The sequence below is a fragment of the Lissotriton helveticus genome, chromosome 3_2 (assembly GCF_964261635.1).
Source record: "Lissotriton helveticus chromosome 3_2, aLisHel1.1, whole genome shotgun sequence".
Taxonomy (NCBI): domain Eukaryota; kingdom Metazoa; phylum Chordata; class Amphibia; order Caudata; family Salamandridae; genus Lissotriton; species Lissotriton helveticus.
Window position 1 is genome coordinate 499735166 of NC_136062.1, and position 22455 is coordinate 499757620.

The following is a 22455-nucleotide window of genomic DNA, read 5'->3' on the forward strand; positions in this document are numbered from 1 at the left end:
GAAGCGTCCAATCTCCCTCGTCCACGTGTATGGACTCCGAGATTTTGTGCAACTTGGAGATGGCTTGATAAACCGTTGGAGCGTTATCCGGTATGAATATACAGCAGCTCGAATGGATGACTTTGCACACACCACCTCTATCTGCTAGAACAATGTCTAGAACCATACGGTTCTGTAACGTCATAAGCCTATCCGCTTGAAGCTCTGCTGTCAGATTACCAAGGGCGCTTGCAGTTATGTTAGCGGTTGACTCTACTACACGAGTTAACTGTCTCAGATTTCTGCTATTGACCATAGGGCCCCAAAACGGTAGGAAACCCTTGAAGAAGTCTCCTGCTTCTTGACCGGAAGTATCCTCTTTACTAATGACGCCTCTCACAACTCTGATTTTGTGATAGTGGGCAGCAACAGTGAAAGTCGGGGGCAAGAGATTTGCAATATAGCAGGTACCTGAGAAGTCATGAGGTAACCACGTATATGCTCGGTCATAACATACAAAATAGGTACCCTTGGCAGTCAGAAAGACAGGGGAAAAGAGCATCGGTAGAACGTAAGTATCCACACAAGCACTCTTCCCAAGCTGGGCTCTTGGATTTCGGCCACGACCTTGCAGACAAAAGTGGCCTAGGTGAGGTACAATCCAGATCGGAGATGAGCTTTTAAGCTGCCTATCACCCACTGATATACTATACTCAGCCTCACTAAGGTACTTATAGGCCTGCACTTCCTCCTCTGGGATGAGCGAAGCATCAAAAATGTCTCTATCTAGATCAGCCATCGCTATCGCCAGAGACTTATGGTATGGGCCAGGACCAAAGCTTGCTGAGCGTGGCTCTCGATGGGGGTAGGAATCTAGTGCACTACGGACATGATTTGAAATGCCCGAGCTGACCCTTGGGGGCTGTACGGAAGAACCAAATATGGGATACCCCTGTCCATGGTATGTGGCATTAGCCCACACACCCAACAATTTGTAGTATTTACCACCAACTGATGCTGATGCAAAAGTTGCACAAAGGAATTGTTTCTAAATTCCGCACGTCTGACTTGCTCATGTTGGGGCAGTAGGTGAAAAGAATGTGGAGAAACAGTATAGACGAAATTTAGATCGTGAGAAGGAGAGGTAGGTAAGGCAGAAGGCAGTAATGATTGAAAACCAAAATATACTCCACCCACCAGCAGCATAGAAACAGTTAGGAACAACATGAAAATCTGTAATAAAAAACATTTTGTTCGAAATGTGCTGTACAATTTAGATCTTTGCGCTGCCTTTTCCTCTAGCTTCGACAGCTTGGAGAACTCCATCCTCTAACAACCGTCCGCAACGTTCTTGACGCACTTCGTTCTGAGTAGCGATTATCAATTCCCAGGAGTTCCCAGAAATCGACAAAAGAAATTGACCTAATGTCAATAACTGCTAAACAGAAAGAAGTACCCGCGCGGCCCTACGGCCAACCCAGATGGCAGGTTTTAATCAGTTAAATAATCAATTTTATATACGTCTCCTAGCTGTTCTGGAAAAGAAATACATACATAATAAAATGTCCACAATGGTCAAGGCAAAATGTGAGGGGGTATTTTGAAATCAAAATAATAAAAAATGTATTCATCTTTATTGCGTGTAAGAAGAAAGTATCGGTTTCTTCCGGGTCGAGTCTGATCTTCAAACAGTGGATTGGATGGCGAAAGAGTGTTCGATTGTTCAGGCAATTGTTCAGTACTTGAATTCTTCAATGGTGAAGGAAAGGAAATTGTTTGAGAGGAATCAACAGGGGTGTCAGATAAAACTGAAGTGTTCCCTATGAGCTGAGCTTCGCTAAATGGGACAAAGCGCTGGGGAACGTCAGTTTCAGACGAGGAAAAACCTTTACGTATCCATGTGTCTGCCGGCAGAGGAAGAGGAAGCGGAACCTTCTTGGTGTGGGTGGCATGCACCCAGTGTTTTCGTCCCTCCAGCCGAACCGCCGTCCTCGTGGCTAGTAGCACCTGGAAGGGTCCCACAAATCTCGGCTCAAGGTGACGTTTTCGTCCGAAATTACGGGTGAGGACCCAGCCCCCTGGTTGGAGCCGATGACCAGGACCCTCTGTTTGTGACGGCAGAGCCTCAAAGACCTGTTGATGAATCAAACTCAATTTAGCAGTCAGATCATATAGATAATCAATCAACATTGGATATTCAAGTCTGTTCAATTCTTTAGGTCTCGGAACCCCCCAAATGTTCGCAGGACGGCCGAACACAATCTCATATGGGCTAAGCCCTACTCGAGAGTGTCAGTAGCCCTGGTCGATAAGAGAGCTAGAGGCAAAGCGTCGGGCCATGATAAACCAGTCGTTGCCTGGATTTTAGCAAGCTTCAATTTCAGGGTGCCATTATATCCTTCCACCAAACCTGCTGACTGAGGATGATTAGCACTATGAAATTTTTGGGATATTCCTAAACCACGACACACACTCTTCATCACACTTCCACAAACTCACTTCCGTTGTCCGACCATACAATCCGAGGCATGCCGTACTTGGGGAAATACTCTTTGAGCAGAATTTTAGCTGTGGATAGAGCAGTATTATCCTTAAGAGGGTAAGCCTCAATCCATCTGGAGAATGCGCATACTACGACCAAAACATACTTCAAATTGTTGCATCTCTCCATATGGATGAAGTCCAATTGAATAACTTCGAAAGGACATGTAGGAGGGGCAAAATGACCAGGTGGAGTGGGGGTGCCCTTACCGGGATTATGCATCAAACATACCATGCAATTCTTAACCACTCTCTCTGCACATTCAGTAATCCCATCATTCTTCCATACAGGAGACAACAACTTGCATATGCCCTTCGAGCTAATATGTGCTGTGCCATGGGCCATTGTAACAACAGCAAGCACATATGCATCCGGTAACATCCATCTCTGTTTCTCTGACAAGTCAACCCAACATCCATTCTCGTCTAACTTTCCCGTTCTTTCTTTCCACTTAGTCTTTTCCATTTCAGTGGCCTCATTCTGTATTTCCTTCACACTTTCAACTGTGTCCTCACACATGCTAGTCTCGGCTGGCCATCTTACCGAATTCGCAACGTACATTCGATTTGTCAGATCTCTAGCTGTCTCTTTAGCAGTTTCGTCTGCAAACGCATTACCATGACCAACATCATCTGTCACTTTTCGGTGCGCGCTACATTTAATTATGGCCACCTGTTTAGGCAATGTAAGTGCATCTAAAAGGTCATTCACAAGCTGTCCATGCTGAATCTTCGTACCATGCGACGTAAAAAATCCTCTTTCTTTCCACAATCGCCCAAAACTATGTGCCACACCAAAAGCATACTGACTGTCTGTAAACACATTCACCTGTTTTCCTCTAGACAACACACACGCTCTCGTCAAGGCAATCAACTCAGCTGCCTGAGCCGAGTTCTGACTCAATCTCGCAGTTTCCACAATCGTACTCAACGTCACTACAGCATACGCAGTCGTCACATCACCATTCGGTAACTTAAAACAGGAACCATCAACATACAAAGTACCATCGGGATCTACCAATGGAGTATCTTTTAGGTCAATACGACCCTTCGTTTCTTCTTCAGTTCTCAGATAACAGTCATGTGGTGCTACATCACTTGACTCCGTGTTGATCGGCTATAATGTTGCTGGATTCAACACATTACACCGTTTTATCCGTATATTCTAGGTCTGTGTGTCCAGGTCTGCCTGTCTGTGCGAGTGACGGTGAGATTGTTCTCTGGTGGCCCTGCATGTGGTGAGCTGTGCAGGATGGTCTGTTTGTCCAGTGTTGTGTGTCCAGGTCTGTGTGTCCAGGTCTGTGTGTCCAGGTCTGTGCGTCCAGGTCTGTGCTTCTAGGTCTGTGTGTCCAGGTCTGCCTGTCTGTGCGAGTGACGGTGAGATTGTTCTCTGGTGCCCCTGCGTGTGGTGAGCTGTGCAGGACGGTCTGTTTGTCCAGTGTTGTGTGTCCAGGTCTGTGTGTCCAGGTCTGTGTGTCTAGGTCTGTGTGTCCAGGTCTGCCTGTCTGTGCGAGTGACGGTGAGATTGTTTTCTGGTGCCCCTGAATGTGGTGAGCTGTGCAGGATGGTCTGTGTGTCCAGGTCTGTGTGTCCAGGTCTGTGTGTCCAGGTCTGTGTGTCTAGGTCTGTGTGTCTAGGTCTGTGTGTCCAGGTCTGCCTGTCTGTGCGAGTCACGGTGAGATTGTTCTCTGGTGCCCCTGCATGTGGTGAGCTGTGCGGGACGGCCTGTGTGTCCAGGTCTGTGTGTCCTGGTCTGTGTATCCAGGTCCATGTGTCCAGGTCCGTGTGTCCAGGTCTGTGTGTCCAGGTCTGTGTGTCCTGGTCTGTGTGTCCAAGTCCATGTGTCCAGGTCTGTGTGTCCAGGTCTGTGTGTCCAGGTCTGTGTGTCCAGGTCTGTGTGTCCAGGTCTGTGTGTCCAGGTCTGTGTGTCTAAGTCTGTGTATCCAGGTCTTTGTGTCCAGGTCTATGTGTCCAGGTCTGTGTGTCCAGGTCTGTGTGTCCAGGTCTGTGTGTCCAGGTCTGTGTGTCCCGGTCTGTGTGTCCCGGTCTGTGTGTCCAGGTCTGTGTGTCTAGGTCTGTGTGTCCCTGTCTGTGTGTCCCTGTCTGTGTGTCCCGGTCTGTGTGTCCAGGTCTGTGTGTCCAGGACTGTGTGTCCAGGTCTGTGTGTCCCGGTCTGTGTGTCTAGGTCTGTGTGTCTAGGTCTGTGTGTCCAGGTCTGTGTGTCCCGGTTTGTGTGTCCAGGTCTGTGTGTCCAGGTCTGTGTGTCCTGGTCTGTGTGTCCATGTCTGTGTGTCCAGGTCTGTGTGACCACGTCTGCCTGTCTGTGCGAGTGACGGTGGAATTGTTCCCTGGTGCCCCTGCATGTGGTGAGCTGTGGAGGACGGTCTGTGTGTCCAGGTCTGTGTTTCTAGGTCTGTGTGTCTAGGTCTGTGTGTCCAGGTCTGCCTGTCTGTGCGAGTGACGGTGAGATTGCTCTCTGGTGCCCCTGCGTACGGTGAACTGTAGAGGAAGGTCTGTGTGTCCAGGTCTGTGTGTCCAAGTCTGTGTGTCCAGGTCTGTGTGTCTATGTCTGTGTGTCCAGGTCTGTGTGTCTAGGTCTGTGTGTCCAAGTCTGTGTGTCCAGGTCTGTGTGTCTAGGTCTGTGTGTCTAGGTCTGTGTGTCCAAGTCTGTGTGTCCAGGTCTGTGTGTCTAGGTCTGTATGTCCAGGTCTGTGTTTCTAGGTCTGTGTGTCTAGGTCTGTGTGTCTAGGTCTGTGTTTCTAGGTCTGTGTGCCTAGGTCTGTGTGTCCACGTCTGCCTGTCTGTGCAAGTGACGGTGAGATTGTTCTCTGGTGCCCCTGCATGTGGTGAGCTGTGCAGGACGGTCTGTGTGTCCAGGTCTGTGTGTCCAGGTCTGTGTGTCTAGGTCTGTGTGTCTAGGTCTGTGTGTCCAAGTCTGTGTGTCCAGGTCTGTGTGTCTAGGTCTGTGTGTCTAGGTCTGTGTGTCTAGGTCTGTGTGTCTAGGTCTGTGTGTCCAGGTCTGCCTGTCTGTGCGAGTGACGGTGAGATTGTTCTCTGGTGCCCCTGCGTGTGGTGAGCTGTGCAGGACGGTCTGTGTGTCTAGGTCTGTGTGTCTAGGTCTGTGTGTCCAGGTCTGTGTGTCCAGGTCTGTGTGTCTAGGTCTGTGTGTCCAGGTCTGCCTGTCTGTGCGAGTGACGGTGAGATTGTTCTCTGGTGCCCCTGCGTGTGGTGAGCTGTGCAGGACGGTCTGTTTGTCCAGTGTTGTGTGTCCAGGTCTGTGTGTCCAGGTCTGTGTGTCCAGGTCTGTGCGTCCAGGTCTGTGCTTCTAGGTCTGTGTGTCCAGGTCTGCCTGTCTGTGCGAGTGACGGTGAGATTGTTCTCTGGTGCCCCTGCGTGTGGTGAGCTGTGCAGGACGGTCTGTTTGTCCAGTGTTGTGTGTCCAGGTCTGTGTGTCCAGGTCTGTGTGTCTAGGTCTGTGTGTCCAGGTCTGCCTGTCTGTGCGAGTGACGGTGAGATTGTTTTCTGGTGCCCCTGAATGTGGTGAGCTGTGCAGGATGGTCTGTGTGTCCAGGTCTGTGTGTCCAGGTCTGTGTGTCCAGGTCTGTGTGTCTAGGTCTGTGTGTCTAGGTCTGTGTGTCCAGGTCTGCCTGTCTGTGCGAGTCACGGTGAGATTGTTCTCTGGTGCCCCTGCATGTGGTGAGCTGTGCGGGACGGCCTGTGTGTCCAGGTCTGTGTGTCCTGGTCTGTGTATCCAGGTCCATGTGTCCAGGTCCGTGTGTCCAGGTCTGTGTGTCCAGGTCTGTGTGTCCTGGTCTGTGTGTCCAAGTCCATGTGTCCAGGTCTGTGTGTCCAGGTCTGTGTGTCCAGGTCTGTGTGTCCAGGTCTGTGTGTCCAGGTCTGTGTGTCCAGGTCTGTGTGTCTAAGTCTGTGTATCCAGGTCTTTGTGTCCAGGTCTATGTGTCCAGGTCTGTGTGTCCAGGTCTGTGTGTCCAGGTCTGTGTGTCCCGGTCTGTGTGTCCCGGTCTGTGTGTCCCGGTCTGTGTGTCCAGGTCTGTGTGTCCAGGTCTGTGTGTCCCTGTCTGTGTGTCCCTGTCTGTGTGTCCCGGTCTGTGTGTCCAGGTCTGTGTGTCCAGGTCTGTGTGTCCAGGTCTGTGTGTCCAGGACTGTGTGTCCCGGTCTGTGTGTCTAGGTCTGTGTGTCTAGGTCTGTGTGTCCAGGTCTGTGTGTCCCGGTTTGTGTGTCCAGGTCTGTGTGTCCAGGTCTGTGTGTCCTGGTCTGTGTGTCCATGTCTGTGTGTCCAGGTCTGTGTGACCACGTCTGCCTGTCTGTGCGAGCGACGGTGAGATTGTTCCCTGGTGCCCCTGCATACGGTGAGCTGTGGAGGACGGTCTGTGTGTCCAGGTCTGTGTTTCTAGGTCTGTGTGTCTAGGTCTGTGTGTCCAGGTCTGCCTGTCTGTGCGAGTGACGGTGAGATTGCTCTCTGGTGCCCCTGCGTACGGTGAACTGTAGAGGAAGGTCTGTGTGTCCAGGTCTGTGTGTCCAAGTCTGTGTGTCCAGGTCTGTGTGTCTAGGTCTGTGTGTCCAGGTCTGTGTGTCTAGGTCTGTGTGTCCAAGTCTGTGTGTCCAGGTCTGTGTGTCTAGGTCTGTGTGTCTAGGTCTGTGTGTCCAAGTCTGTGTGTCCAGGTCTGTGTGTCTAGGTCTGTGTGTCCAGGTCTGTGTTTCTAGGTCTGTGTGTCTAGGTCTGTGTGTCTAGGTCTGTGTTTCTAGGTCTGTGTGCCTAGGTCTGTGTGTCCAAGTCTGCCTGTCTGTGCAAGTGACGGTGAGATTGTTCCCTGATGCCCCTGCATGTGGTGAGCTGTGCAGGACGGTCTGTGTGTCCAGGTCTGTGTGTCCAGGTCTGTGTGTCTAGGTCTGTGTGTCTAGGTCTGTGTGTCCAAGTCTGTGTGTCCAGGTCTGTGTGTCCAGGTCTGTGTGTCCAGGTCTGTGTGTCCAGGTCTGTGTGTCTAGGTCTGTGTGTCTAGGTCTGTGTGTCTAGGTCTGTGTGTCCAGGTCTGCCTGTCTGTGCGAGTGACGGTGAGATTGTTCTCTGGTGCCCCTGCGTGTGGTGAGCTGTGCAGGACGGTCTGTGTGTCTAGGTCTGTGTGTCCAGGTCTGTGTGTCCAGGTCTGTGTGTCTAGGTCTGTGTGTCCAGGTCTGCCTGTCTGTGCGAGTGACGGTGAGATTGTTCTCTGGTGCCCCTGCGTGTGGTGAGCTGTGCAGGACGGTCTGTTTGTCCAGTGTTGTGTGTCCAGGTCTGTGTGTCCAGGTCTGTGTGTCCAGGTCTGTGCGTCCAGGTCTGTGCTTCTAGGTCTGTGTGTCCAGGTCTGCCTGTCTGTGCGAGTGACGGTGAGATTGTTCTCTGGTGCCCCTGCGTGTGGTGAGCTGTGCAGGACGGTCTGTTTGTCCAGTGTTGTGTGTCCAGGTCTGTGTGTCCAGGTCTGTGTGTCTAGGTCTGTGTGTCCAGGTCTGCCTGTCTGTGCGAGTGACGGTGAGATTGTTTTCTGGTGCCCCTGAATGTGGTGAGCTGTGCAGGATGGTCTGTGTGTCTAGGTCTGTGTGTTCAGGGCTGCCTGTCTGTGCGAGTGACGGTGAGATTGTTCCCTGGTGCCCCTGCGTGTGGTGTGCTTTGCAGGAAGGTCTGTGTGACCAGGTCTGCCTGTCTTTGGGAGTGACGCTGCTTTAGCCATTGAGGCTGAGTTGAAACCGAGCACCAAGGACTCCCACCGGGTATATTGATGCTTCGTCAAGGAGGCAATGATGGTTAAATACTCAAACCAGAGTCAAACATAAGAATATTAGTCACTAGGGGCCAGATGTAGGTAATTTTATTTTACCACCTCTTAAATACCGAATCATACCGATTCGGTATTTAAGAAGTGGTAAAATAGAAGTACCGAGATGTAGGTAAATACAGATGTGCATTTACCGAATCGGTAAAATTCGATATTTACCGATTCGGTAAATACCGACCGGTAAATGCCCATTCATTCCTATGGGCCTTGAAGCCCATAGGAATGATTGGGCATTTACCGGTCGGTATTTACCGAATCGGTAAATACCGACTTTCACAAGGGTGCAGGGGGTGTCACTTTGACACCCTCTAGCACCCCCAAAACGGGTTCAGGTGCCATGTGGCAGGCATACCTGCCCTAAGGGCAGGTCTGCCTGTCATATGGCACAGGTGTGGATGCACACATGTGCATGCACACCTGAATCGGTATTTTACCATCAACTTGTATTTGATGGTAAAATACCGATTTTGTAGGGCTTGTGGGACTCAGAAGAGTCCCACCTACATCTCGATTTTACCGATTCTGTAAAAATACCGGTCGGTAAATTTACCGACCGGTATATTTACAGATTCGGTAAAATTACCGAAATAGGAGGCTGCCCGGCCTGGCTGCGCTCCGGGGCTTTGAGGGCTGGGATGCCATAGGCATTTCGGCGCTGGGTCACGTCCTGAAGGGCACAGTCCTCAAATCGTTCCAGATGTTGCAGGATGAATTCGATATGCACCGGTCCCAATTCTTCAGGTACCTACAGCTCCGCCACGCCCTGACCCCCACACTAGCGGACTTGTCGTCCTTGCCGGAGTTTAGTCCCCTAGAAGCAAAAGTCTTTATGGGGGAATTGGAATCGAAAAAAATCTCAACCATATATCAAACATTAGTTACGCATTGTTCCCCCTCTCTTGATAAGTTGCGGGCGGTCTGGGAGAGCGATCTGGGAGACTTGGAGGAGGAGGACTGGAGAGAAGCCCTGGAGGCCCCTAGGGGAGCAGCGATAGCGGTGCGCCTGCGCTTTATTCAATTTAAATACCTGCACAGGGCATACTTCACGAGGGAACGGTTGTGGAAGGCGGGGCTGATAGCCTCCCCGGATTGTTTGAGGTGTGGCAGTGAGGTAGGCTCCTTCTTACATACAGTATGGGGATGTGCACGGCTGCAGAGGTTTTGGACCGGTGTGTGGGAATGCTTGGAGGAAGTGTTGGCATGGGAGCTCCCTCGCACGCCGCAGCTGGGCCTGCTCCACGTTATGGAACAAGTGGGGGGTAATCTGTATAAACGGCACTTGCTCCTTCTGGGTCTTACAATAGCCAAACGGGATATAGCCCAAGCCTGGAAAGCCCCCAAGGCTCCGTTAGTGGGGGTGTGGAAGCGGGGCATGGACTTTAGCATGGGATTGGAACGCCCGATCTTTGAGGCCAGAGGCTGCCCCAAGAAACATTATAGGATTTGGAAGAAATGGGCTGATTATAGGGGCCTATTGCTGGACCCCCCGGCGCCACAAGCCTCTGATATGGATCACGTCTGTACTACCCCCATGTGAACTGACCACCTGTCGCTACCATGCTGCTTTGGCTCCTGTTTCTGGACAGTATGAACACCGTGCAGGGAGGGGGGTGGGAACCGGGTGGGGATGCGGGAGGGGGGTGTTGGATAATGTTGACTGAATTTCTTGAACACTGTTGCTCTTCTATGCTCACTGTCTTTCTGCAATCTTGGAAGCAGTGTTTCTTTTGTATTCTGTCAACTGCCATAACACTAATAAAATCTGTTCTGAAAAAAAAAAAATTACCGAAATGGCCTGTTTTCAGGCACCTACATCTCAAAAGCCAAATACCGGTCGGTAACGGCCGAATTCGGCCGTTACCGACCGGTATTTGGCTACCTACATCTGGCCCTGTGACTCCTGCATTAGTCAGTGCTTTACTTAATAAAAAATAAAAATACATAATTTCATATAAGAAATTACTTGACTGTAGCTCCATCCTATCTTGATATCAGACCTCGTAAGGTTATTCTAGTACCTGCCACTAAGCGCTAGAATCCCCCCTACCATGTGATGTATTGGGCAGTGTCTTATCACCCTTGAGGGTATCCAGGTGCTGAAGAGCCAGGTCTTGAGTCCGTTCCTGAAGTCTGTCTGCGATGGTGAAGTTTGGCGGTGTAGCGGAAGGAGCGCCCCCCTAGTGCGGCCGTGGCAGCTGCGTGGTGTTTGTGCGAGGGTGAGGTGGGCAGATCGGAGGTTTCTGGTTGGTTGGTGGAAGTTTGGGTGGTGGTTCATGTATGCTGCTCCTGGGTCGTGGAAGGTTTTGTAGGCGTGGGTCAGTAGTTTGAATTGGCATCTTCCCAGGATGGGGAGCCGGTGGAGGTCTCTCAGGTGCTGGGAGAGGTGGGTCCTTTTGGGCAGGTTGAGGATCAGTCTGGCGGATGTGTTCTGGATCGTCTGGAGTCTTCTAATGAGTTTGGTGCTGGTGCTAACCTACAGTGTGTAGCCGTAATCCAGACAGCTGGTGATGAGGCCTGCATCACTGTTTTCCTGATACTGATTGGGAGCCATTTGTGTATTCATCAGCGCATGCGGAGAGTGTAGAAGCAGGTCAAGGAGACGGCGTTCACCTGATGTTTCATGAAGAGTTCACTGACTAGGATGATGCAGAGGTTGCGGGCGTGGTCTTTCGGAGTGGGGGTAGGTCCAAGTTCCGATGGCCACCAGGATTCGTTCCAGAGGGAGGTGTGGTGCACACTGATGTATCCCCCTCTCTGAGGACTTTAGTGAGTGCATAGTGATGTATCCCTCTCTCTGATGTCTCTGGTGAGTGCAGAGTGGGTTCAGAATTTATAATTCACATCTTTTCCCTTTCCATCACAGGTCCTGTGATTGCCTCATCTATCTTTGCTTTAAGACCGAAAGAGAAGCCAGACCTCTTCTGTGCGGAGCGCCAGGACTCGGAGTCGCAAAGCAGCGGTGCTCCTTCTCCAGGTGAGTGAGAGGTGCTCAGGTGGATATGTGAGTAGTGGTTATGTCTGACTCCCACACAGCACCCACACTGTTTCAAACAGGATCAGAAGCATGAATGTCTTGCGTGCCCCATCGGCTTGAGTGTCTGCACCCCAACTCCTGCGCCATGTTGTAGGCTGCAGTATAAATACCCATGGCCCGGTGAGTCCACAAATGAACTCTCGCATAGATTAAATGAAATGAAATGAAAAGGCGATTTATAGAGCACGATACAATCACCCGAGGGTGTCAAGGCGCTTGCTCATTGAGACCATAGATGGCTAAGGGTTCACAGGCACTTTAGTGAGTGAATAACCACGTTTTTAACGCTTTTCTGTAAGCTGACAGATGTGTCTCCTGTTTCAATTTTACAGGTGGAGAGTTCCACAATTTAGCTGCGCCCAATACAAAGCTTCTACCCGCCAGACGCATCTTTGCACCCTGGGAACAATAAGATCATGTGCAGAGGATGAGCGAAGATTGCGTACTGGGGTGTAGGGAGTCAAATTCCGTTTTAAAAATCCTGGCCCTATGTCCTGTGTGGTCTTAAAGAAAATACAAAGAGCCTTAAACTCAATACGTTTGTTGATTGGAAACCAATGTAAACCTTCGAGAGTCTTTGACACTGATGTGTGTCTTGGGATATTCAGCAGGAGCCCGGCTGCTGCTTTCTGCACAACATGCACTTTCGTTCGGCACTTTTTCTGGAGTTGATAAAGAGCCCGTTACAGTAATCGGTCCTGGAGAGGACAAGCACTGTGAGCACTAATTTACGAAGCTCAACTGGGATGAAAGGGAGGGTTTTTCATAGGAGTTTTAACGTATAGAAGGAGAGGGAGGTGACCGGGTTGACATGGTTTTCAAATGAGAGTTTGGAGTAAAAAGTGACTCCCACGTTCTTAACCTTGGTCACTGGTGTCAGTAAAGGTCCAAATTCCAGGGGCCAGAGGTCAGGTGACCAAAAAATAGTGTGCGCACCAAAGGGTTAAACCTCCGTCTTGCTGGAGTTAAGTTTTAAAAAGTTAGCAGTCATCCATTCCCCGACCTGACGGAGGCAGGTATGGAACTGTCACATGGTGACAGCGTGGGATCCTGATACAGAGACGATAATTTGCGTATCATCTGCATAGGAAACAGCCGAAAAGCAAAAGATTTGGGATTCAGTCTGTGGATGAAACATACAACAATCGCAGACTGTGGGTCACGCATAAAACAATCAGCTGATCTAGAATGTTACATCCCAGCGCAGTCCAGAGGAGGGCCGCGCCGGCTCTCCAGATCAGATGATTTAGGACGTCGCATCCCTGTGCAGTCCAGAGTAAGTAAGTAAATTCTTTATTGCATGATTAATAAAAATCATTGCATCAAAACGTCTTCACAATCCTATGATGTATAAAAACTGAAAACTCCGTACTGCAAATATTATCAACATTTGTTCCAATCCATTCATAAATATGTCATCAAATCAAACATGGGCCGGATCATGCAATAAATAGTAATTCCATTGAAGAAACATAGTTTTTATTTTTAAAAACCTCAATAATTACTGTAACATGATATTGCACATATTGCATGTTAAAGTGCCATTGTGCCATAATTATGAACTCCACAGCTCAAGGACGATAATAAAGTGCATCACTTAAGTCTGACCCAGGTTCGTCTCAGTGAGTTCATTACTTAATTATTACCTTAATACCATATACACTTTGTTCCACTCTGTATCAAACTGTTCAAAGGATCTCTTAAGATCAAGTGATACAAATTTAATACATCTCAAGCTGACGACTCTAAAAAAAAATTTCAGGACTTAATAAGTGCCTGGCGTGCGGATCTAACCCCAGTCTGCAAAAATAGGGGGTTTAAAAACATACGCCAAATAGTAATCAAATTAGGACACACAAATGCTATATGTACTAATGATTCTTGTGGCCATCCGCAGAGTCTGCAATTGGTATCCACCCACTGCTCACTCCTTTGAACTGATCGCGGTAGCAAGTTCTTTACGACCTGTGGACCGGTTGCTGTGACGGGCTCACTATTGATAAGTCCTTGATGGAGGATTGACATTTTATTTCCTCCTGATCCAAAACACCTTTCAGTGGAACAACGCTAGTTATATCTGACTTATATGGAATGGTAATTCCCTTTTAATCATTCAAATTTGGAAATTACTTTATATACACAAATTAAGAACGTGATAGTTCCCGCTTGGATTTTAAATAACTTTGATGCTCAATGAATTGTTCTTGTTCTGATGATGACCGCAACTTCTGACTGCGGTCGAAACGCCGTCGACGCTTCTGTGGCTTATAAATTTTAGCGAACACATAAGTTTTGTATATGTTGTACACCCTTTTCCTGTAACATAATTACGGTTTGCCACATGTTTGGTTTCCCCTGTATGTCTTGTATTTTTGCATAAACCAACAATTATATCTTTTGAGCGCACTATTTATAATACATTTGTGATAATTTTTCAATCCTTGGTTGACAGTTTTTGATTTGTGTCTCCCTTCCCTTATTCTTCCTCCTCTCCCCCCTTTTTCTTTTTTTAAAAAAGTGAAATTTGTTTGCAATTGATTATTCTCACAATTGCGATCTGTTATTGGTCTCCTGAACTGTTGTTTGGAATACTAACTGCTCAATTCAGGGCAGTCCAGAGGAGGGCCGCCCCGGCTCTCCAGATCAGCATGACAACGATCCTAGGTCTGGCTTTTCTCTCACTCGTCATTCTCATGTTACTCCAGTTGGTTTAACTGGAGCAGATCAAGACACCGTCACCTCCATCATGCTTCTGTTGTCACAAACTAAAACCCACGCCAGAAACATGAAGTCCCGTAGATGGGTCTGGGATCAGGGCGGATCCTCGAGACCTGGGAACAGGAGGGTGTGTGGGAGGGTATTGCAAGCGATGGGCTCCGCGAACCATGTTGGATCACCTTTGGTATCAACCAACAATGCAAGCGCAAAGAAACACCATCACAGCAGCAAAACCACGGAGAGCGACAAAGAAGTGATGTGTAGAATGTTTGATTTTGTGTCTGCCACGGGTGCTCATTCTTGGACTTGTTCCAGTCCATCGTGTTTGCTCTGTGTGCCACCACAGACAGGAACCACCGTATGAACGGAGGCCTTGGCCTGGCCCAGGCCCCTTCTGAACAGGAAGATAAGCAGCCGCAGACCAGTTTCAGCCTCGCTGGGACTTATCAACGACCTGCAGCCTCAGTCCTGCTGCACAGAGAGGTTAGGAAACATGTCTGGGCATACCCAATACATTTAATGCATCCCTCAGAGGAGTAAACAAGGGTTGGAATGTTTGCGTAATGGGATCCATTGGTCATTACTCTTGGCTGATCTGCATATGGTTTGTCCCTGTTTTCGGTGGTGCAGGGAGGAAGAAAATGGTGGACTAGAATGTGACAGACTGCTAAGCACTCGCAGAGGCCAATGAAAGCCGTACAGTATATTGTGCATTTTGGAGCATGTGGTCTATGGTGTAAGATCCTTACATCTTTAACCTACAGTGAAGAAAGAGGACCTTCTGCGATGGTGTGAGCCGGGAGAAAGAGGACCTTCTGCGACGGTGTGAGCCGGGAGAAAGAGGACCTTCTGCAATGATGTGAGCTGGGAGAAAGAGGACCTTCTGCAATGATGTGAGCTGGGAGAAAAAGGACCTTCTGCAATGATGTGAGCTGGGAGAAAAAGGACCTTCTGCAATGATGTGAGCTGGGAGAAAAAGGACCTTCTGCAATGATGTGAGCTGGGAGAAAGAGGACCTTCTGCAATGATGTGAGCTGGGAGAAAGAGGACCTTCTGCAATGATGTGAGCTGGGAGAAAGAGGACCTTCTGCAATGATGTGAGCTGGGAGAAAGAGGACCTCCTGCAATGATGTGAGCTGGGAGAAAGAGGACCTTCTGCAATGATGTGAGCTGGGAGAAAGAGGACCTTCTGCAAAGATGTGAGCTGGGAGAAAGAGGACCTTCTGCAATGATGTGAGCTAGGAGAAAGAGAACCTTCTGCAATGATGTGAGCTGCAAGAAAGAGGACCTTCTGCAATGGTGTGAGCTGGGAGAAAGCGGACCTTCTGCAAGGATGTGAGCTGGGAGAAAGAGGACCTTCTGCAATGATGTGAGCTGGGAGAAAGAGGACCTTCTGCAATGATGTGAGCTGGGAGAAAGAGGACCTTCTGCAATGATGTGAGCTGGGAGAAAGAGGACCTTCTGCAATCATGTGAGCCGCGAGAAAGAGGACCTTCTGCAATGATGTGAGCTGGGAGAAAGAGGACCTTCTGCAATGATGTGAGCTGGGAGAAAGAGGACCTTCTGCAAAGATGTGAGCTGGGAGAAAGAGGACCTTCTGCAATGATGTGAGCTGGGAGAAAGAGGACCTTCTGCAATGGTGTGAGCTGGGAGAAAGAGGACCTTCTGCAAGGATGTGAGCTGGGAGAAAGAGGACCTTCTGCAATAATGTGAGCTGGGAGAAAGAGGACCTTCTGCAATGATGTGAGCTGGGAGAAAGAGGACCTTCTGCAATCATGTGAGCCGCGAGAAAGAGAACCTTCTGCAAGGATGTGAGCTGGGAGAAAGAGAACCTTCTGCAATGATGTGAGCTGGGAGAAAGAGGACCTTCTGCAATGATGTGAGCCGGGAGAAAGAGGACCTCCTGCAATGATGTGAGCTGGGAGAAAGAGGACCTTCTGTGATGGTGTGAGCTGTGAAAAAGAGGACCTCCTGCGATGGTGTGAGTGGTGAGAAGGAGGACCTCCTGCGACGTTGTGATCTGGGAGGTGTCACCTGACGTTCCTATCATATCAGTTGTTACTTACGCTCCAGGATGTTGGGGTCCACAGTCTAGGAAGGATCGCCTCTGTTGGCTGCTTCCGTTTGCAGTAAAGCGGGTTTTGGTGTTGCGCTCTTCTCCGGTCATTGGGGCTTCAGAGGAGTTGTGGACTAGAACATCTTAGAGAGGACTTGTCCAGGATCCCATTTGATATCCATGAATGTGTGAGGGGTCGCAGACCCCAAGGCCTGGGAAGAGAAGAGGCCCCTGTGTGCTCCAAGGGTTAGTGTAGAAAGGGAGGGAGCTGGCACGAGGCGGCTGTGGGGGCTGGAACGTCCTTCTCTCAGGATCAACCACATGAGAGGAAACTAGAGAAATGCATTGATGTTTTGGGCAGAGGGGGCTGACTGCACATGTGCAGCTGTCTTTCAACATTTTACCCCATGTCTCCGATGTTTCCCCGTTATTACGCAACTCTTTACCGGACTCTGTAATGTAATGTAATGTAAATTGATACTTTTATAGCGCACTACTCACCCGCAAGGGTCTCAAGGCGCTTGTACGAATACCGCTGTGGAACCCATCCTGGCTTTCCCTGTGAGGTGTCCACTCCTGGGCACCCCGAGGTGGAGGCCAGGCATCCTTAGCGTTGTGGGGGCCGTTGTGGAGATTAAGCAAGTTATTGCCCAGAGTCACAGAGTGGGACTCCATGATTGGAATAGGCACCGAGGCGAGAATTATCAGGTCCGGGGAATTTTGAGCCCAAGACGCGCCGAGGCGGGAATTGAACCCTGGTCCCGGGCTAGACCTCTGCATCAGGGTCTGCCGCTCTAACCATTGAGCCACACTTCTCTGACCTCTGACCTTGAGATTTGAAAAAACTTTTCAAGAAGGTTTTTATATGAAAAATACCTTTCAATAACAATTGCATGTAGATGTGTCTGCAGATCTGTGCTCCTCTCTTCCTCTGAACACTCATTTATTGTCCATTCCACCGTTCCTCCTCTTGTTCTTCACTGTAGGAAAGTGAGGCTCGTTCGGCTTCACCGTGCGATACTCTCGCGGACCCCAAAGATGTTCCTTGGACTCACACTGATGAATCTCTAGCTCAGTCTTGGTGAGTGGCACTGAGCAGGCAGGCTTTACGAGAGGAACACGTGTGAAGCATTTCAGAGAACAACATGGACAATAAGTACCTGACACGACTCAAAAGAAACTCAACACCAATTTATAACAATAAAGCTGATTTTTAAATTAATTAAGACACCGAAGTAAAGATTACCAGAGACATATATCAGGAGATATTGATTTTAGGAGAAAACATAAGTGACAGCAATTCAATACTGTAGAACTTTTACATTGCAGTCAATGGGAAAAAGTGGTAGTGACTATCGTCACTTGCTGGTCGAGTTGTGTGGAACCCACGGAGGGTAAAGGTTGTGCGAGTTTCAGGACCAAGCCACGATAGTCAGTTCAGTCGTACCTGGCCCGTGGAGCCGGTGCAGAGTTGTCCTGGCTGTCCTAGGGGCTGAGGGGGAGCCACAAGAGAGCTGCTTCTATCGCTTACATGGAGCAGGGTTCAACATCCCAACAACCGGTCCTTTGCTGACTTCGAACGAGTTGTATAGAGTACCCTCTAGATGCTGCATTGAACAATAGGGGTCATTTGCCGGGCTGGCCACAAACATGCTTTGGCAGAGGTAAGCACAGCAGGTGGTTATTTCAACGTCTGGAGGTCCAGGGGAACTTGGTAGCAGCCTGAAACGTTATGGAGGGTAGGACTACAGTTCCCACTATGCCCTAGAACATCTGGATTTGAGTGATTCCTCAGAGCTCCTGGTGGCTAGCGATTCTTGAGATCCAGTGCGTTTTTACCTGTAGTTTGCAGGGGACTAGTGCTACAAGTCCAGGGGATTGTGAGGTTGCTTCTGACTCTCACAGGGATCCCTCTGTTAGGGGATACCGTGCTTTAGCCTAGGATGAACAGCGTTCGTGCAGTTCCAGGAGTGCTGCCACAGGTGCAGAGTATCGCTCCTGTTGTCGTCAACTCTGGTCTTTTCTTTTACCTCTTTGATGCAAGTTGAATTAGAACTGAGGTTCTGGTGCCAGGGGTAGACCTTAAATCCAAGATTTTGGGGCTTTAGGGGTATGGGTGTAAGTTGCCAATGGGCTACTATACCCAGTGGCTAATCTACCCCTGAGGTGACTACATTCGGGCGACCCCGACGACGCCTGTAGCCTCAGGACAAGGGACCCCAGCAGGGGGTAAGATTTCCTGACCTCAAAAGACACCACTGCACCCGTCGCCCCACGGCCCCCTGTGCCCAACTCCTGGGTGCCTACCTATCCTCCAAGATCCCAACGTACCCCTTGAAGTGTTGGTCGCTCCAAAAGGTCCTCCGTCCCCGAGCCTGCGGCCTTTGTTCCCTTTTCAAGATCTCCATTGAATAACATTGAGCGCCCCACGGCTCAAAAGCACCCTGCACCAGCCGCCCGAGTGCCTCTGGCAGTGCAACCTTTGCCCTATGCTACTTCCCCATTTGCCCTGAGCAAGTGACCAGGAGCCCAGCTCCCACAGCCGCGTGGCCTTCTCGCCAGCAGCCACCAACCGAAGGCCCTCTGCCTCTCTTTGGATAACATTGGGCCTAACTACCTCTGCACCCGGCCGCCCCTGCGCCGCTGAGGGTGTACCAACTGTACCTACCTGACCCTGGGGGACCCGAGTCTACCCCCAGAACCTTAACTTCACCAGTCGAGTACTCACCTGGAAACTGATGACTCACTTTCCTGCCATAGATTAACATTGACTGGTTTGAAATTTTGAAACATTAAAATATTCATCTAAAATCAGCCGAATAACGAATTCCGAAGTACTCACCTGTGATCAGGAGAGAAGCATGTACTGTACCTTTTAGCCCAGTACTAAACCACAAAAGTAATCATAACCGTGTTTACTAGTAACCTAAATTTCTTCCATAGGAAACCAATGACTGTTTTTCTGTGAAATTTCTTCTGTTTTCATTTGAAAATTACAAATATTCCCTAAAAATCGTACCAACTACTAAACCGTAATTACTTTTGGTCTTAGGTAGAGGTCCCACTACTGAACCTAGGATTCCAGCCCTGGATTACAAAAGTCACGAGAACCTACTTTACCTGTGACTTGAATTTCCTTCCATTGGATAACATTGCAAGTTTTTCACTGAAAAGTTTTTAAGTGTCAACTTTTAAAATACCTTTATATTCTTTAAAAATCATTTCAACAACTAAAACGTTTTTACTAAACTGTTTTCAGCCGAGACCCCAGGACGGAATCTAGGATCCAGTCCTGGAATTAGAAAAGAAATCTATAAAGTAATCAACTGGATTTATGTAGAAAATCCCATTGAGCTCAATGTTAGATTGTGTTTAGAATTGTGTTGCCAACTGCAACCCCTGTACCTATTGTGTTTACAAAGTTTATTGCCTATTTACAAAGTAATTACATGAGAGTACTCATATCGAGAAAAGTACATTTTTGATAACTGTTGGTTCTAAAAATAAAATAACTATATCTTTTGATATAAAAACAATTGCCCTGGAGTTCAGTCCTTGAGTGTGTGAGACCATTTGCTGACAGTGTGTACAACAAATGCTTTACATTGTCCTCTGGTACTGCCTTATTGCTCGACCAAGCTACCACTTTGGAGAGTAAGGTCACACCGGGCTTTAACCTCTGTTATACCTCTGGGGTTGGAGGACTCTATACACACTGTACCTTATTCTGGTCCAGTGTATATAGAGCCGCTTTCTTACAAGTGCATCATCACCCTAGACACAAGATTCATGTCAGAGATGAAAAGGCACTGTCCCCACAGTCAAGAGGGAGTCTTTGCACTCGTGGCGGAGCCCCCACTGTCAAGAGAGAGTCTTCGAACTCGTGGCCGAGGCCCCACAGTCAAGAGGGAGTCTTTGCACTCGTGGCGGAGCCCCCACTGTCAAGAGAGAGTCTTCGCACTCGTGGCGGAGGCCCCAGAGTCAAGAGGGAGTCTTCGCACTCGTGGCGGAGGCCCCGCAGTTAAGAGGGAGTCTTCGCACTCGTGGCAGAGGCCCCACTGTCAAGAGGGAGTCTTAGCACTCGTGCCAGAGGCCCCACAGTCAAGAGGGAGTCTTAGCACTCGTGGCGGAGGCCCTACAGTCAAGAGGGAGTCTTCGCACTCGTGGCGGGGGCCCAACAGTCAAGAGGGAGTCTTCGCAGTGGTGGCAGAGACCCCACAGTCAAGAGGGAGTCTTCGCAGTGGTGGCAGAGACCCCACAGTCAAGAGGGAGTCTTCGCACTTGTTGCAAGGGCCCCACTGTCAAGAGAGAGTCTTCGCACTCATGGCAGAGGCCCCACTGTTAAGAGAGAGTCTTCGCACTCGTGGCGGAGGCCCCACAGTCAAGAGGGAGTCTTCGCACTCGTGGCCGAGGCCCCCCAGTCAAGAGGGAGTCATCGCACTCGTGGCGGGGGCCCCACTGTCAAGAGAAAGTCTTCACACTCGTGGCAGAGGCCCCACAGTCAAGAGGGGGTCTTCGCACTTGTGGTGGAGGCCCCACAGTCAAGAGGGAGTTTTGCACTGGTGGCGGAGGCCCCACTGTCAAGAGGGGGTCTACGCACTCGTGGTGGAGGCCCCACAGTCAAGAGGGAGTCTTTGCACTCGTGGCGGAGGCCCCACTGTAAAGCGGGAGTCTTCACACTCGTGGTGGAGGCCCCACTGTCAAGAGGGAGTCTTCGCACTCGGGGTGGAGGCCCCACAGTCAAGAGGGTGTCTTTGCACTTGTGGCGGAGGCCCCGCAGTCAAGAGGGAGTCTTCGCACTCGTGGCGAAGGCCCCACTGTCAAGAGAGAGTCTTCGCACTCGTGGCGGGGGCCCCACAGTCAAAAGGGAGTCTTCGCACTCATGGTCGAGGCCCCACATGTCAAGAGGGAGTCTTCACACTCGTGGCGAAGGCCCCACTGTCAAGAGAGAGTCTTCGCACTCGTGGTGGAGGCCCCACAGTCAAGAGGGAGTCTTTGCACTCGTGGCGGTGGCCCCACTGTAAAGCGGGAGTCTTCACACTCGTGGTGGAGGCCCCACTGTCAAGAGGGAGTCTTCGCACTCGGGGTGGAGGCCCCACAGTCAAGAGGGTGTCTTTGCACTTGTGGCGGAGGCCCGGCAGTCAAGAGGGAGTCTTTGCACTCGTGGCGAAGGCCCCACTGTCAAGAGAGAGTCTTCGCACTCGTGGCGGGGGCCCCACAGTCAAGAGGGAGTCTTCACACTCGTGGTCGAGGCCCCACAGTCAAGAGGGAGTCTTCACACTCGTGGCGAAGGCCCCACTGTCAAGAGAGAGTCTTCGCACTCGTGGCGGAGGCCCCACAGTCAAGAGGGAGTCTTCGCACTTGTTGCAGGGGCCCCACTGTCAAGAGAGAGTCTTCGCACTCGTGGCGGGGGCCCCACAGTCAAGAGGGAGTCTTCGAACGTGGGGTGGAATCTTCTCAATGAGAATTCTCAATTTGGAAATATGCTACGACTTTACAGCTCCTTTCCGTATTGCTGACGTCACTTTGAGCCTCCTCCTCTTCTAAGGAATGCGCATGTTCAAAGGCTCCATTGTTAGAGTTTTTTATGCCATCAGGTTCGGATGGACTGCGCCAGAGCTCTATGCATTCTGGATGCCTAATGGATTCGCAGCGGGTTCTACTGAATGCCAGTCGTCGGATCCACTTTTTCAGCAACCGCTTTGTTTCAGTTGGCTTCTACGTAACAGCCCCCTTTCATGGTCCGCCAAGAAGGTTCGGCTCCAGGTGATGGAGGGGAAAAGGGACGGACTTTTTAGGAAATTGCCTTGATAAGGGGCTAAATGCACGTACTCGATCCAGCACAACGTCTGCCACCTTTGTTTGTGGCGGGAGCATAAAGAACAGGACTGTGCAGCCTGTTCAAGAATAAAAGGTCTCTGCGCTCACAACGTGACCCACGCCTAGCACATAAAATGGAGATGGCGGTGATTTTAGGATGCCAAATATCCCTCGATGACTGACCTGGTGCGTATATGTGCCCTGTGTACTGCCTTTCAGGTGCGTTGGTGGGAGGAAGGTATGGTGTGAGGATCCATGGACGCAGGGCATACGCACTGGCACCTGGGGGGAATATATGATGGTGGGACAACAAGCTTTCAGACATCATAGTGCAATTACATTTCACTGTGGGCATGGGAATTCAGTACCTAGTAGGTATTCTTCATCAAAGTCACCTCTTTCTAATTTCTGGTATATGTCACTGGGTCAGAAGATGTATGAGTCAATCATTCAATCAATCAATCAATGCATTTATA

General features: G+C 49.8%; 1 protein-coding gene across 1 annotated transcript in view; it reads left to right on the plus strand.

Moving 5' to 3' along the window:
• LOC144826180 (uncharacterized) overlaps positions 1-22455 on the plus strand; it is a 215762-nt gene that overhangs the window by 55477 nt on the left and 137830 nt on the right. The window contains exon 4 of the mRNA XM_078684574.1: positions 11215-11325. Within this exon, the coding sequence (XP_078540700.1) occupies positions 11215-11325 (111 nt within the window). The remainder of the gene's footprint in view (positions 1-11214; positions 11326-22455) is intronic.